At 44.8% G+C, this 16,565-nt stretch overlaps 1 protein-coding gene across 1 annotated transcript; it reads left to right on the top strand.

Moving 5' to 3' along the window:
- The first annotated feature begins 470 nt into the window (after positions 1-470).
- Positions 471-9,246, top strand: RRM2 (ribonucleotide reductase regulatory subunit M2). Its single transcript, XM_005287728.4, has 10 exons — positions 471-866; positions 952-1,029; positions 1,481-1,636; positions 2,426-2,542; positions 3,269-3,402; positions 5,518-5,612; positions 6,343-6,476; positions 6,876-6,980; positions 7,722-7,835; positions 8,325-9,246. Exons 1-10 carry the CDS (start codon positions 774-776, stop codon positions 8,475-8,477), a joined length of 1,179 nt encoding a protein of 392 aa, XP_005287785.1. The 5' UTR covers positions 471-773; the 3' UTR covers positions 8,478-9,246.
- The last annotated feature ends 7,319 nt before the right edge of the window (positions 9,247-16,565 follow it).

Here is a 16,565-nt window from a genome sequence, read left to right as displayed (position 1 = left end):
GCTTGTGGTTCATGGACCCCTGGGTGCCCACAAACTATGCCCACAAAGATTTCCAAAGGGGGCTGTACTGCTATTCCAAATCTTTAGGGGTCTGCAAATGAAAAAAAGGTTAAAAACCACTGGCCTATGGGGATCAGCAGCTCTGGGAGACAGCACTCCAAGGCAGCCCCTCCGCCACCCGTCCCACCCCTTATCCATTTTGTCTTTCTCCGGAGTCTGCAAACACCCCATGCGGTCACCCGCCCTCTCTTTAAAGGGGGGGTGGGTGAGGAAAGACAGTCCTGTTCCCGGTGGGGCAGGGCAATGCAACAAAGGGTGCGAAGGGGAGGGGACCCAGGCGCCGGGGATGGAATCTCGTGAGACAATACAGGGGCGTGTCCAGCTGGGGCTCTGGCCAATGGAAGCGTCCAGGCGGAGTGCCGGGAATTTTGGCTGTTTCCAACTTGTGTAAGACTGAGGGGCGTGGTGGCGAGGCTCTGGCCAATGGAAGCGCGGAGCGGTCGGAATTTTCGGCGGCTCCCGCGTTTGTGACAATGGGGAGCTTGGCGCGGCCGGGTCTCTGGCCAATGGGAGAGCAGCGGGGACGGCACCGTTCGGGATTGGCGCGGTGCCTGGCGCTGTGATTGGGCAGCCTTGCGTTCTGGCGCCAAGTTCGAAGGGAATATAAAGTGTCTCCGGGAGCGCGGCAGCCCCACCATCGCCCCTGCCTGTGAGAGCCGGAGCCTCCGTCGTCGTGTCCCCGCCGCCGCCTGTCTCTGCCCGCCGTCGCCGCCATGATCCCCGCCCGGGCCCCGTTCTCCGTCCGCAACGAGCAGCCCCGCCTGTCGCCTATGAAGAACCTGGTCCTGACCGACAAGGAGAACACGGTGAGTGTCCCCGCCACCACCCCCCACAGCTCCGGGCGCGGCCCCTGCCGGCTCCTCTCACCCATCCCTGTCTGTGTCTCCACAGCCCCCCGCGACCAGCGCCACGCGGGTCCTGGCCACCAAGGCCGCTCGGAAGATCTTCCAGGAGGCGGACGAGAAGCCGGTGAGTCCGGGGTGGTGGGGGTGGAAAGGAGAGAGGGCGGCCAGCCGGGTTGGGTATGGCGGGGGGCCGGTGACACGGCTGAGGGCGCGCGGGGTGAGCTGGGCGGCTGCAGGTGGCGCGTCCTGCCGCTTCTGTCTTGGCGCCAAATGCTACTGTCCGCCAACGCGCGGGCGGCTCCATCCACCCTTCCCCCCCCTCGCCCTCTTTGGGCTCGCCCTCCTCCCCCTTAGGTTGGGGGGACCCCCTCTCGTCCTCCTTCCCCCCCCTGGGGAGACCCCTCCTTGCGCTCGTCCTCCTCGGGAATTTTTTTTCTGCCCCTCCTCAGGAGCTTCCTGGCTTTTCTTCCTTTCTTCCCGCTCCTCTCCCACCCTCATCCCATCCTTGGGATGAGATGTCTCCACTCCAGTACTGGGGATGTTGAATTCAAGTTTTCCTATTGTGCCTCCTTTAGTTGAAACCCAAAGCAGTGATACAAGCTCCTAGCAATCTGGAAGATGAGCCACTCCTACGGGAGAATCCCCACCGGTTTGTCATGTTCCCCATCCAGTACCATGATATCTGGCAGATGTACAAGAAAGCAGAGGCCTCCTTCTGGACAGCTGAAGAGGTGAGGGGCTCCCATAAGTCTATCCCTGCTATGGTTGCTTCAGTGGACACATTTGCCTGACATTAGCAGCTCAGTCCAGCTCCTAACGGAGCATGTTTTCCCAGTAGTGTTAACTTATTTGCGTTGCAATAAAGCCTAGGGACCTCAGTCATGAATCAGGACCTTGTTGTACTAGGTGCTGTACAAACACAATAAAGATGGTCCATGTCCCAAAGTGCTTACAGTCAAAGGGTACATCTTCGTTTGAAACTGCCATTGTAGTGCTTCGGTGTAGAACTACATGCTCCCCTGGGAGGGGTTCTCTTGTTAGTGCGGATAAACCACCTCCCCGAGGGGCGTTAGCTAGGTCCATGGAAGAATTCTTCCTTGATGTAGTGCTGTCATGGGGACTTAGGTTGGCCTATGCTGGGCAGGGGTGTGGATTTTTTGCACTCCTGGCCAATGTAGTTAAACCAACCTGACTTTCTGGTGTTGACATGGCTTAAGTTTGGCAAGAGCCAGCAGTGACTGCTTGTGTATTAATTGTACTGTTGCCTTCAAAAGATTAATTTATATCTAATGCATTCTTAAATAGCGTTGAAAAAAGTGACATAAACCAGCACAGCTTTCCGTGGTTCTAGGAACCTATTAAACTTCATAACTTCGTTTATTGCAGTGGTATTTTAGTTCACAGAGCACTGAGAAGAGGGGATGTTTAATACACAGTATAACATTGCTCTAAATATCTTATCTAGAAGTGTATTCTTTAGTACCACAATAAAATTGTAAGTGTCTGCTTTTGTTGTTCAGGTTGATCTTTCCAAAGATATTCAACACTGGGAGTCCCTGAAGCCTGAGGAGAAATACTTCATTTCACATGTCCTAGCCTTCTTTGCAGCAAGTGATGGCATTGTAAATGAGAATTTGGTAAGCACGCAGAAGAGCAATCCTAAAGTGGAAATCATTCAGCTAACAAAGCTGCCTAAAACCTATGAAATCTGTAATCCATTTTTTGGTGAGGCAGAGGGTGGGGAAGTTTTACTTAGTAAAACAGGGATTGCTGTGTAAAATAGGACTCTTGTGGACTTTTTCAGAAACTGAGCTTTCAAGAGGGTGGTTTTGTAGTAAGAATGCATGATTTGGAAGTCTGGTGACCTGGCTCTGATGTGACCGCACTTTTTTGGGGGGGAGGGGGAATGAATCAATTGCACAGTCTTGTTTGCTTCATCTATAAAATGGTGGATGTATTTACCTATCTTATAGGGCAGTTGAGATTGAAGTAACATTTGTACTGTGATTTAAAATCCTTGTTCATGAGCTGCAGGAGTGCAAAATATTACTATAGTTCTGTTAATGCTCCACTTTCCTGCCCTGGATAAAGCAGAGATGGGGAAAAATGTGCAGTGTTACCTTATGCTCAAATACTCAAGGAGTTAAGATGAGATCAAGCCAGAACCTAAGATTCCTGGCACTAAGGAGGAGGCTGTTATTGTAATGCACTACACCAGGCGTAGCTTTTGAACATGAAAACATTTGTCAGACCATAGGGGTGTAGAGCAAAACTGGAGATACTTGTGTGGGTTTAATAGCAAAAAACTGCAATATATTAGGTAGGTAATGCTTTCTTCAACAGTCATTTGGTTTCTCCTCTAGGTGGAGCGATTCAGCCAAGAAGTACAGGTAACAGAAGCACGCTGTTTCTATGGCTTCCAGATTGCTATGGAAAACATACATTCAGAAATGTACAGTCTGCTCATAGATACTTACATTAAAGATCCAAAACAGAGGTTAGTATCGCGTCATTAAATGTTCAAGTTGTTGTAAAGTCATGGTGGAATCTAATAGTGATACTTTTGTCTTAATTTTAAAACAATACAGAAATGACTTGAGAATTTAAATTAGTAAACCTACTGTGGAGAACAACTCTGCAGGCATAGGGCCTTTCATGTCTGTGAAAAACGTGTCACGGACCATGAAATCAGCCCTCTCCTGTGAAATCTGATCTCCCCTCCTGCTGGGAGCCTAGGGCTCCTGGCTGCTAGTCCAGCTACGCTGGGGAGGGACAGGCGTTGTCCTTCCCCTGCACAGCCGCTCTTGTTGGGGAGATCAGACCCACCTCCAGAGGCAGTGCAGAAATTTGGGTGGGTCTCCTCACTTCTGTGCTTGCAGCGGCCCAGAAGCTGGGCTCCGGGCGTCATACCCCGGCTCCTGCTGCAACTCTAGGTCCAGGCGCTGAGCTCGGAGCTTCCTCCCACAGCAGCTTCTGCCGGGCTGGGGGCTTTTGCTCCTTGCAGCTGGGGCATTCTTGGCATCTGTGCGTCCCCCTCCATGGCTCCTGCCATGGCTCCAGTGCCCAGCCTAAGGGTTCCTCCTCCCATCGGCTGCAACTCGGGCAGGGGCAGCCCGGGCTCGGGGCTTTTGCCCCCTGCAGCTTCAGCTGGGGATTGGGGGCCTCTTTCACTGTTCCAGCTGGGGCAATGTGGACTCGGGGCTTCCTCTGGGGCGGGGCCACCCATTTGTCCTGGGGGGCCCCAAATTGGCTGGGGGCCCCTGCCTTAATCTGTCCCTGGCATGGACTAGCAGGTAGGAGCCCTCAGCTGGGGTGCTCCCAGCAGCATGGGGAAGATCCTACCCACTTCCATCTCCAGGAACATCCTCTAACTACAGGAAGCTGGGAGTGTGCTGCCTTCAGAACCCAGCTCTGAAGTCCTCACCAAAGTGAGGGTGGCAATCTTGGGACCCCACTACAACAATTTTGCAGACCTCCCCATGATCCGTTTTGGATCAGGACCCCCACAGTTACAACACTGAACTTTCAGATATGAACAACTGAAAATGTGAAATTGACCAATTTTAAAAGCCTCTGGCCAAGAAATTGACCAGAATGGACCATGAATTTGGTAGGGCCCTATATATTATGGAACCGGAACCGTAATGTGCAACAAAAACTATACCAGAGGCTGGACTTAGAGATTAAAAGCAAAACAGATTTAACTTCAATAAGTGATAAATGAGGGGATGAAACCAAATATGTGAAGGGCGGCATAGTCAATCTACATAGATACTTAAAGCTGGACTACACTCTAATACAAGAGGCCCTTGCGTTGGTTAGTTGATGAGTTAGGTGACCTAGAACAGTTTCTATGGGAACCATTACAGCTTGTCTTTTTGACTCTTACACTGAAATCTCAGGTATAAAATTCAGTGCATCTTCCCATGTAATGGTTGTCTACACTTGCTGTATGGTTAAACTGAAATTTATGTATTACCATTGTCAGCAAGTCACAACTATTTAACTAGGTTTTTCTAATGTAGTAAACCATGCTCATTTCTGACAAATACACAAAGCTGGCTGCTTTAAAACTTTGTCTTTGAGTTAAGACACTAGTGCTAAAACTGTCAGCTTTAAAAACCAAAACTAAACCCTACCCTTGGGCTGATGTAAACTTATCAAAGTGAGCCTGAAAGATGATTTCAGAATTAAGTATGTGAAAATAAGGGTTTATGAATTAATTCTACAGTTTCTTAGAAATCTTATCATAAGAAGACTTTGATACATGCAGTTTGTGAACCAAAATGTTTGAAAGGCCGTGAGTACACTTCAGACTACAACATGGATTGATGCACTGGAATCCTGGAACAGCGGTGGAGGGCTGACATAAGGGATAAATTGCACAGATGCAGCATGTCTATGCTGGGATTAGCACCAGTGTAGCTACACAGGTGCCAAAATCCCTAATGTAGACAAGTTCTTAAGTACCGGTTTCAAAATGTGCTGGGTAGTTGCAGGTAATTCAGGTTAATCAATGACACAAACCTGTTATGACAGCTAGTTGCAAATACCTACTGCACTGGTTGCTGTGTTGACTTCTTCTGCTTATAATGTACTATACGCTTTCCAGGGAATTTCTTTTCAATGCCATTGAAACATTGCCATGTGTTAAAAAGAAGGCTGACTGGGCCATGCAGTGGATTGGGGACAAACAAGCAACATTTGGTGAGTGCATTTCTGAACTGTGTATTTACTGGATGCTAAATGTTTCCTTTCCTAGCAAGAGTGAAGAGTGATTATTTGCCTTATTTCTGGAAGAAGATTGTAGTCTCCGATAAAGCAAATTATTATTCTCCCTTCTGAAGAGACTCCCCTTTGCTCTGCTGGCATTTTTAATTCCACCTGGTCCCTTGTGACAAATGTCTCTAGTTGGCAGTATGTTTTTCCTGTAGCTGCTTTGACGCATGTATGGTTTATTCCTCCTAAGGAGCTATGTTTCTGTTGAAGCATTTCATCTGCTTTATGGACTCTTGATTGCCTCACTTGGCAGGTGGAAGGCAATTGAAATTCCCATTATCCCTTGAGTATTAAATCTTTGCTCAAGGTCTTGTCATATGTTCTCAGACCAATCTGGGTTCTGACTTGCAGGATGTCAAAACAGACTAAAATAATCGATCAGAATTTTAGTATAACATAACATTTCGGGCCATAGCTACACCAGAAAAGAGGTGTCAAATCCTGGCCTGCTATTGTCTTACAGCCCTGTTATTTAACACTTGTTGGTTGTAGTGAAGACAAGGCTGTAGTTTCAGTCCCAGAGAGACCATAATTCACTTAAGCAGCAATATTTCCCATTCACAAATCTCATGAATGGAAAACTCTCGGTATGCTTTGAATTTTAAGGCTAGGTAAACATTCGCTTCAGTGCAAAACTTACACTAAACTTTCCTGACAGGAGAACGTGTAGTAGCTTTTGCAGCAGTGGAAGGAATCTTCTTCTCTGGTTCCTTTGCATCCATCTTTTGGTTGAAGAAGAGAGGGTTAATGCCTGGACTCACTTTTTCTAATGAACTCATCAGCAGAGATGAGGTAAGCGAATCTTGTAACAATCTCCTATTACAGCGACCTTATGTTTCAAGACAACTATTTATAATTCTTATGAATTGTCTGGTGCTAAATTAAATGGGTAAACAATATCTGGGAATAAAGACTTGAATTGAGGCAGTGAGTGAATAAACCATTATGGTGGTGATTGGAGGGGAAAGTCTAGTAAGAAAGCTGCCTATTGAATTGTGCACTTTTGCCTCTCCATTCAAAAGCCAAGACGGAAACTACAAAGTGGCCCATTTCCTCCAGGGAAAATCATCCTGGGCTTTGAGTACTAAGATGGTATCTGGTTCATGGGCTTTTCAAATGTGCCTCTGATTTTAAGAGGTGGCACTTCTAATCAATGTTCCTGAAATAATATCTACACATTCACCTTTTCAGGGTTTGCACTGCGACTTTGCCTGCCTAATGTTCAAGCACTTGATTCACAAACCATCCGAGGAAAGAGTAAGAGACGTCATTACCAATGCTGTCAGGATAGAGCAGGTAATCAGGTGTTCCTTGTTTTGGGTAGTAAATGCTCACATTTTAGCTTAAAAAGCTGAACTATCAGGCCATGAAACTGCTCTAGATCAGTGGTTCTCAAACTTTAGGTGGGCTGTGGGGAGGAAAAAATTGCTGAGGGTCTCAGTGGACCACTTAATGATCTTTCCAAATGTTTGTACTGTTAGCTAACTATTGTAAAGCGCTTTGGATAAAAGTGCTATATTTAAAAAAATAAATAAATAAACTTGATTTAACATTTTTTTCTTCTACAAATAAAAGCACATAACTCTGATTTTAATATCCGTAGTCTTACCTTTCTAATGCAGTGGATGTGCCCTCTTCTCTCTCTTCCCTCCCCCCCCCCCGCCCCCCACTGAGATCTGAGGCTGGGAAGGAGGGCTCTCTCCCCGGCAGCTGCAGCCCTGGAACTGGGGAAGTTGCCTCTGGCCACACCACAGTCCTGCATGTCCCAAATTTCCTTCCACCCCCCCCCCCCCCCCGGACACCACCTCACCTTACATGTGTGTTTTCTCCAGGGTCCAGGCACCTAATTAGTGGAGCCATGCCTGCATGGCACCACTAATTAGGTGGGTGTCCCTTCATTCTCTTGTGTGCAGCTGCCCAGGCGCACACCTTAGAGGAACTATCCACGGACCACAGTTTGAGAACCACTGCTCTAGATAACAAAATGTTTTTTATGCTGAGGCCTTCTATATTAACCTCCCTTCTTCATACCTGCAGGAATTCTTGACCGAGGCGCTACCTGTAAAGCTGATTGGCATGAATTGCACTTTAATGAAACAGTACATCGAATTTGTAGCAGACCGACTTATGCTGGAGCTGGGATTTAGCAAGGTAAGATTTATAAGCAGTGCCTTTCATAGGAAAAGGGTTGTATTCATTTGATATTTCCTATGAATCTTGAATATGTAAAATGGCTGCCACCATTTATTTAATGACCGTCTTCAGCTCCTGACCAATAGCCAAGATCCTTCTAGCAAGTTGGTCATTTCCACTAATCTTAATGCACTCTGTCCTGGATAGAGACCTACATGATACATAGTGACAGTCCAATAAGCAGTGTGATGGAAAAGAGGGCATTGCAAGAACCACTGTGCTTCTGCCTCTTTAGAAGAACAGCAGAAGAAAGGGCATACAGAAGTGCAGCATCCAAGACATGGAAGTGGGAGGAGTTTCACATGCCAGATAGCAAACTGGATTACTTTGCATTAAGTCAACTTAAACTGGCTTTCCCATTCCTAGTCCTCACTTCCCAGTTGATTCTTTTTTCATTCCACTCCCAGATGTGAAAACCCATTTGTGATTAGAAGTCTTGTTTTTCAGATATTCAAAGCAGAGAATCCATTTGACTTTATGGAGAATATCTCGCTGGAAGGCAAGACTAACTTCTTTGAGAAGCGAGTAGGAGAATACCAGAAGATGGGAGTAATGTCAAAATCCACAGATAACTCTTTCACTTTGGATGCAGACTTTTAAATGAACTGAGACCACTTAAGATATGATGCGCATGCTGTTTGAACGAAACATTTGCTTTCAATATGAATTCACATTGTGACTTGATTATACTAAAATCCCACTCTTGAACAGTGTGGGGTATGGTACTGTTCTGAAGAGGCTAGTATAGCTACAGCAGTAAAATTCTTTCATTAGATATTGCCAATGGTGTTAATTCATAGAATGCTTAGATGGAATAACTTGTGTTATAAAACCATTTCCTGAAAAATCCTCAATTCTTGAAGTGATCTCAAATGCCATCCCTTGCAACAGGGAGGTTGTACACAGATATCACTAGCTTCTGGAATTTCTATAACAAAGCTGGAAGTGCTTGAGAAATGATAGTCGTAAAATCAATTTGAGAGAATTGGCTCTCGGATACTGCAGGGGAAGCTACATGACCTCACTGCTTCTAAGCAGGTTTTAAGTTTACTTTTTACTATTTGTAATAGTTTGTACATAAACCTGGCACTTTAATATTAAAATAAAGAACTCTGACTTGTAGTATTCTTGGTAACACGAATATTGAAACTTGAGTTTATACTAAACTTTTAGACACAGCATTGCATGATAACCTTTTTGTTTTTATGCTTATTTACTTGTATGTAACTTAAAATGATAAAGCTTTGAATCAGACCTGCTGGTGATCCTGACAGATCTGTAAAACTTCTGGCAAAGTGTAAAAATACAAACTGTATGGAAGTTGAGAAGCTTATTAAAAGTCCAGTGTTCTAGATACTGGAAAAAAACATTTTTATGCTGCTGGTCTCTGCTTGAAATCAAAGATTTCTTTCTTTTAGGAAATAGTATTTCAGAGAGTTTTTGCCTGTTTAGTCAAATTTCAGAGTTCAATCACAGGCAACACTCTTCACTAGATACACTGCTCTGAAGGGCAAAGCTATGAACAGCTTCCTTGAGATATGGCATTAATCCATAAAAACATCTTTGTTCAAGGTAGCCTGCAAAACAAAAGGACTATGGTCATAAGTGGCCGGCCAGCCAGGGGCTAGAATACTGAACCCACTGCTTGTGTCTTAGCTTTGGCATCTGGCAACTAATGGATGCAGTGGTGCTTTAAATTAAACTAAGATGAATCTGAATCCTCTATTTGTTACCACTTATCCATATTGGAGCTCACTGAGTAGTCAAAGCTGAAATTGGACACATGCACTTAAATAAACCACTAAAACACACATGGTTGCTAGAGGGAATAAGGCTTTGGTCTATATCTTGTCATTTACTTAATAGCAGAGTTTGGTCAATTGTCCAGATGAAACATGACTTACCTGCAACAGTCATTACTTTAAAGTTCCAGCTATTCACTGGCTTAAGAGTATGGCGTAGTGCTTTGATGTAACAGTCATTTAAAATGACCATGTGGAGATGAGTGCCTGTCAAGGCTGATTTCCCCACTCTGGCACTTTGAGTGCAGAAGGTGGGGGCCCGCAAAGACTCTAAAAATTAATACTTGCCACCCCAGGCTTGTATTATTTCTAAGGATACAACTTTTCTCTGGCCTTTGATTGGTAGATGCTGCCACCACCAAGTGCAGAACACTTTTGAGAGCACAGGAAGGAGCACTTGGGAATTCCTTCCTGTGGGGTATGAAGTCCCTTCACCCTGCATCTGGGAAGAGCTGAGGGGGGGGGGGCAGAGGAGGGAGGAAATCTGTTGCCACCAGCTAATTGGTCAGTTAACACCAAGTTTGTTTCCTGTACTGCACCCCTAAAAAGCCTCTATGGCAGTGGTTCCCAAACTTTAACAACGTGTGAACCCCTTTCACTAAAATGTCAAGTCTCACAAAGCCCTTCCTAAGAATGAATATATCCAGGGATTTTCTCCTTTACTGTAGTATAAATTATAAAAGTAGTGATCTTGGAAATAAAAACAAATTTTATATGACATGCTTATTACACACTACTGTTTATTATTCATCATTACAGTATTTTATTACATTATGAAAACAGCAACACTCTTCCAAGATCTCACTTTCCTTTCGTAGCTTGTATCATTTTGAATAAGCTTCTTATAAGACAAGGCTCCTATGTTTCATCAAGGAGTATCAGATGTGAAACAGCATGAAGGTATTTAAGAAGACAACTTGAAGAGTTCCTCCTCCACAAGCATTCAGGTCTTGAGCAGTCCAGGCAAACAATGCATGTGACAACAAAGCTTAAACTTACTGTTTTTAAAATTATTATGAAGAACACTAGCTGCCTATTTAATTTTAAAAACAGCAAAAAATATCCACTTCCCTTTCCATTTCTTATAAGGAGTCTTGAAGTTTAAATCTCAGTGTGATAGATATGCTTGCTTTGATCTGCTTAGCTCTTGGAAGTCCAGGGGCTCTGGGCTGCTGGCTCTATGGGGTCCCTATGGACAGCTCTGTCTGCCATTAGGGAATTTTTTCCCATGAACCCCCTGTAACATTTTGTGAACCCACAGGGGTTCACAAACTCCAGTTTGGGAACCACTGCTCTATGGGAAAGTGAGATATGAGAACTTCATTAAGAAGGGTTGTCTTCCAAGAGGCTTCTCACATCCTGCTTTTAGTAGGAAATCTGGCTGATACCACCTCTGTTTGCAACTAAAGAGCCTGTAGTACTTTTTTTTTTTTTTTTTTTCTTGGAAGAGAACTCCCCATGTTGAAACTTTAGAGCCGAAGAACAACTGGCAGAGACATCCAGCTCTGAACCAAGAGGCCCTGGCCTATTGGGTCTACAGATTTGCAAATTAACTGAGTGAATGATCACAATGATGTTTGCTCCTTCACTGTTGATTGCACTGAAGTGAGTGTGTTACTGCTCTTCCTTTGGGACCCTGAAGCCAGCAAGATGGGCACTTTGAGGCTATCCTGGTGAGCGAAATCATAAATAAATAGAAGAGGGGTTGGGATTCAAAACCCCAAGGCAGCAAGGCTCTTAACAGATGACTTCAGCCTGAGCCTCTGCCACAGCAATATTGATAACAGGTCAGTGGTTCGCGTCATCTGAGAATGACTGGAGATAGGAATAAGGAGATGTTGAGTGAGTAATCAGTTGCAGTACCTTGAGTGGTTACTTGCAGTGGTTATTCCACCCTGTGCTCATCTGTGTAGCTGTGGTTCTCTTAGGCAGAAAGAGCAAATGTCCTTGCTGAACACTGATAGCAAATTTCCTTTGGAATTCAGGGTGGACTTAAACTCAGTAGCCACTAATACTTTGGTTAGGCTGGTTCAGGATAAGGCTCCTACAGGAGCCTAAGGGGAGTCTAACCGTGACCATAGTGGGGGTCTAAATTCAAAATGTTCTAATAAGCATTCCCCTAGAAATGCTATGTTACCAACTCCATAATTGGGAGAATAAAGAAATAATTACATGAGAATAAAGGCTCATTTCTTGCCTTCTGGTAGGTCTGTGCGATGTCAGAGAACCCTCCACCATGTTACTGTGGCAGTGGGAATTTATTAGGACATTTGTGGCTTGAAATTCCCCAGCTGAAACCATTGAAGCCTGAGAACGATGTATTCTGAGTGGAAGTCTCTTAGCTATGGGATTCCCTACCACCAACGATAGGATAAATCCAAATCTCCGTAGGAACCCAAAATAGGAGTCACCCGTTTCAATGGCTGTAATGATGGCTGCAGAATGGGTTAGTACTATTTTTTTCCATCAAGACAACCAAAAAGAACAATGTCACTTAATGAATCATAAAATGATTGACTGGAAAAGGATCAGTGTTGCTCACCATTACAAATCCAGTGCTTAGATGCTATGGGTACGCCTGCAGAGATTAGAGAGAAATTTGGTCGCTTCTCTTTTCTCTGCCTAAACATGTGAGCAAGAATCCATATGGTTAGTTTTGCTGCTACTGAGATACACTGGAGCCAATGCTATCTCTTTTTTTTTTTTTTTCTTTTTCTTGTTGTAATGCAAATCAGTACAGCTGGGAGTGGTACATTCTAAATGTTTACCCTCTGGAGCATAAGCCCTTACATTCTTCTAACTTTTCACTTTCCACAAGTGCTGACCAATTTTCCTTCTGCTGCTTAGCTCAAAGAGATCCATGCCCAAGTTCTGATCTTCCCCCTACTTCCTTAAAACACCTATCCACTGTAAGGCGATTGCTTTGTAATAACTGTCTAGAACAGGGGTCAGCAACCTTTCAGAAGTGGTGGGCCGAGTCTTCATTTAGTCACTCTAATTTAAGGTTTCGCGTGCCAGTAATACATTTTAATGTTTTTAGGTCTCTTTCTAGAAGTCTATAATATATAACTAAACTATTGTATGTAAAATAAATAAGGTTTTTAAAATGTTTAAGAAGCTTCATTTAAAATTAAATTAAAATGCAGAGCGCAGAGCCCCCAGCCCGATGGCCAGGACCTGGGCAGTGTGAGTGCCGTTGTAAATCAGCTCGCGTGCTGCCTTTGGCACGCATGCCATAGGTTGCCTACTCCTGGTCTAGAATCACAATGGTTCATTGTGACCTTGAAGTCCATCTGACAACTGAATGCCTTTTTTAAAAAACCAGACAATATCTAGAAAAATTTAGCTTGACTAACACTTTTCTTGATGCTTCTGAATAGTATGTGTTTGGATGTGAGTTTAAAGAAACAGCAGAGATGTGAAGGAGTGTGATGAAAGGTGTAGTGTGTGTGTGTGTGTGGTTGTGTGAGAGAGAGAGAGAGAATTGAAACATCTACCTGGTAGGGGTTCTGGCAGAGTAATCACTTCAATAGACAGGTGATGAGCATGGGGGAGGAGAAATACTTATAGATTAAAAAATATGAACCACTAGTCAGGGTGCTAGCATTTGAAGTAGTCATTCATTTATCCTGAAGAATTGATCCTTAAGTTAAAATATGCAAATCCTTCATTTCTTTGATCTTAGTTCAAAAATTAAATGCTTACCAGTATCACAAAATTGAAGAACAATGACTTTTAAGTCCACTTTCTTGTATAATAGCATTATTTTTTTGGTAATATTTCCTATTTTTAATTTATAAATTATGCTTTAAGGGTGCATGTAAGAAAATTTCTAAATTTTTAAATGAGCACATCTTAAATGAGATACTGAACCTTATGTGACGTGGAGGAGTAATTCCAGAAATCCATCAGCTTTGTCCTCAGGAAACAAATGTAACATTAAAATGTAATGATGGGGGGGGGAAAAAATCCCCAAATTCCTCAAATTTCCTGGAGTGATTGTGGCAATTTGTGCACAGTAGAAGTCAAAGAACAGTAGTTGCTGTTTCATACTTGCTACAGACCACAGCAAGCCCTGAAAATCTAAGGGCATATTAGGAAACTGATGCACTCCCTAATGGTAACCACTTCCTTTTCACCCATAAATATTCTGAAACTTTTGCCTGTCTGAAAGAGCTGAATGAATGAGGTTCACATTCAAAAACTGCTTTTTCACTATCAGCAATGGCTTTTTATGTTTTAATTCATTGAATTATCTTGCAATTTCCCCCCCCCAGTGGGTTAGAGAGGAAAATGCTTCTGTTAGAAGTGGTTTTAGAGTTGGTGAATATCAAGTATGTCCTGAATCTGCTTAGAGGAAATTGATTTTTTATAGTAATTTACATACATCACATTGGTGTGTCATATTATAGAAAAACAGACTCCCAGTATAGATGAGAAAGAGGCCTATAATCTCACTGATGCCATTCCCATTACAGGACAGAATGTCTCCACCTGAAGGTTAAATGGACATGGATTCTCTTCCCCAGTCTGGAGAGGAACAGAAACAATAACTCTAAGAGGTGTTAACTGCCTTTATTCATCTCAGTGGGGGTAATATCCAGAATCCTGATGAGAACTCGTTGATATTAACTATTTCACTCTTTAGCAGAAACATGTGGCAACACTGAAATGAGGTTTTTAGGCAGAGCATCGATTCTCCCTCCCCTTGCCCACTCCCTCTTTTAATCTGATCATTGTCGATATTAAACTGGGTTGTGATTTGGAACTACGTGAAATTCTAGTTCTAATGCATTGGCAGACTGATGGAGTTGTGGTTATGATAGCTCCTGATGATACTGTAATGGTAGGTCCAGTGTCCCCTTCGGCTCCAACACCGGACCTGCCATTACAGCTGTGTGTGTGTGTGTGTGGGGGGGTTCTTGTTTTGACCTGGGGAGGAATTGGGCAAGTGTATACTCCCCACATGGTCCAAGCCCTGCTGGATACTAAGGGTGGTCTCTGGCTTACACAGGCTCGGGTAGCTCGGTATCAGGCTAAACTTTTAGAAAATCCCGAAGTTACCCTACAGACCTGTCTCTCCCTTAATCCAGCCACCCTGTTACTGGAGACAGAGGAGCAGGAACACGACTGTTTGGAGGCCATAGATGCCCAATACTCCAGCCGCCCGGACTTAAAAGATCAACTGCTCCCTAATGCAGACTGTGAGTGGTACACCGACGGCAGTAGTACTATTACAGACGGACAAAGGAGGGCAGGCTATGCTATTGTATCTCTCCACGAAACCGTAGAAGCAGAGGGTTTGCCTGCTGGGACATCAGCCCAGCTGGCTGAATTGATAACCTTAACCCGTGCACTTGAACTGTCAAAAGGGAAAAGAGTTAACATTTTTACTGATTTCCAGATATGCCTTTGGAGTACTACACGCCCATGCTGGTCTATGGAAACAAAGAGGAATGTTGACAGCCCAAGGCTTTCCGGTAAAGCATGGGCTTCAAATTCTCCGGCTTTTAGAAGCGGTACAGCTCCCCTCAGCAGTAGCAGTGGTGCACTGCAAGGCTCATCAAAAGGAAGATCAAGATGTGGCTAGAGGTAATGCTAGGGCGGATAGGGAAGCCAAGCGAGCTGCTACCCTGGACCCACTGGAAGCTGAAAATGCCCATATGCATGCCCTCATCCCATCAGTAGGGAAGCTCCCGACCCCTCAGTACTCTGGCGAAGAAAGAAAACTAGCCGACAGGCTTGGTCTCCAGGAAAAAGAGTGGTGGTTCCACTCCCTGGAAGGAAAAATCCTTCTACCAAAGAATCTAATATGGCCAGTGCTACAGAAACTACACCAGACCACTCACGCAGGGAGAGAGGCACTTATCCAGCTTATGAATAAATATTTTCTAACCTCTGGACTTAGACCACTGGCCTCCCAGGTACAGGCTGAATGTCTAGTCTGCCAAAAGAATAACCCTCGACCAGGAGTGTCAGTGCCACCAGCCACTCTGGAACCTACCCCAGGCCCGGGACTGGCAAATAGACTTTACTGAGTTCCCCCAGACCCAAGGATTCAGATACCTTCTCGTCTTGGTGGATCGATTCAGCGGATGGCCTGAAGCCTTCCCATGCTGTAACAACACTGCCAAAACGGTGGCTCTGAAATTTGTCAAGGAGATCATTCCTCGCTTCGGACTCCCCCAGTGGATGGAATCTGACAACGGAACACACTTCACATCTCAAGTCGTTCAGAAGATATCGGATGCCCTGCAAATCCCCTGGAAGCTCCACACTGCATGGTGACTGCAGGCCAGTGGAGTAGTGGAGCGTACAAATCAGACACTTAAGCGGCACCTCTCAAAGGTCTGCCAAGAGGCTTCCCTTAAGTGGCCTGATGCCTTACCCCTTGTTTTGCTTCACATCCGCGCTCTCCCAAAGGGCAGGTTAGGGTTTAGTCCCTTCAAGATTATGTTTGGAAGGGCATGGCCTATGAACGGTATACCGGGTTCTGGCAGGGGAGTGGGAAATGGGGTGTGGCTTCTTATCTCAGTACATGTGCTCTCTGTCTGCTGTTCTCTCCACAGGTATACCAAAGATTTGCAGCCTATCCCACTGGATGCCCCGATCCACTCCCTGCAACCTGGTGACTCCGTTCTCGTTCGGACCTGGAAGGATGAGCCTCTCCAAGAGAAGTGGAAGGGACCCCACACCATCCTGCTGGTCTCGCACACAGCAGCAAAGGTTGAGGGACACAAAAACTGGATCCATCATTCTCGTCTGAAAGCAGTGCCCGCTCCTGAACGGTGGACTGTCCAGCCTGCAGAAAAGACTGCCAGCGATGATCTGGGACTTAAACTGTTATTCAAAAGACAATAAGGTCTGCTGGGAATGCCCTGTGATC

The sequence above is a fragment of the Chrysemys picta genome, chromosome 3, assembly GCF_011386835.1.
Source record: "Chrysemys picta bellii isolate R12L10 chromosome 3, ASM1138683v2, whole genome shotgun sequence".
NCBI classification, from domain to species: Eukaryota; Metazoa; Chordata; order Testudines; family Emydidae; genus Chrysemys; species Chrysemys picta.
Note: the sequence above shows the minus strand (reverse complement) of the source record. Positions and strands in the feature narration are given on the sequence as shown.

Bases quoted from the DNA above. Each gene is read 5' to 3' on its own strand.
- RRM2 (XM_005287728.4), top strand. From the start codon at position 774: ATGATCCCCGCCCGGGCCCCGTTCTCCGTCCGCAACGAGCAGCCCCGC. The intron at 2,543-3,268 runs GTAAGCACGCAG...TTTCTCCTCTAG, and splicing joins GCATTGTAAATGAGAATTTG to GTGGAGCGATTCAGCCAAGA. The intron at 6,981-7,721 runs GTAATCAGGTGT...TCATACCTGCAG, and splicing joins ATGCTGTCAGGATAGAGCAG to GAATTCTTGACCGAGGCGCT.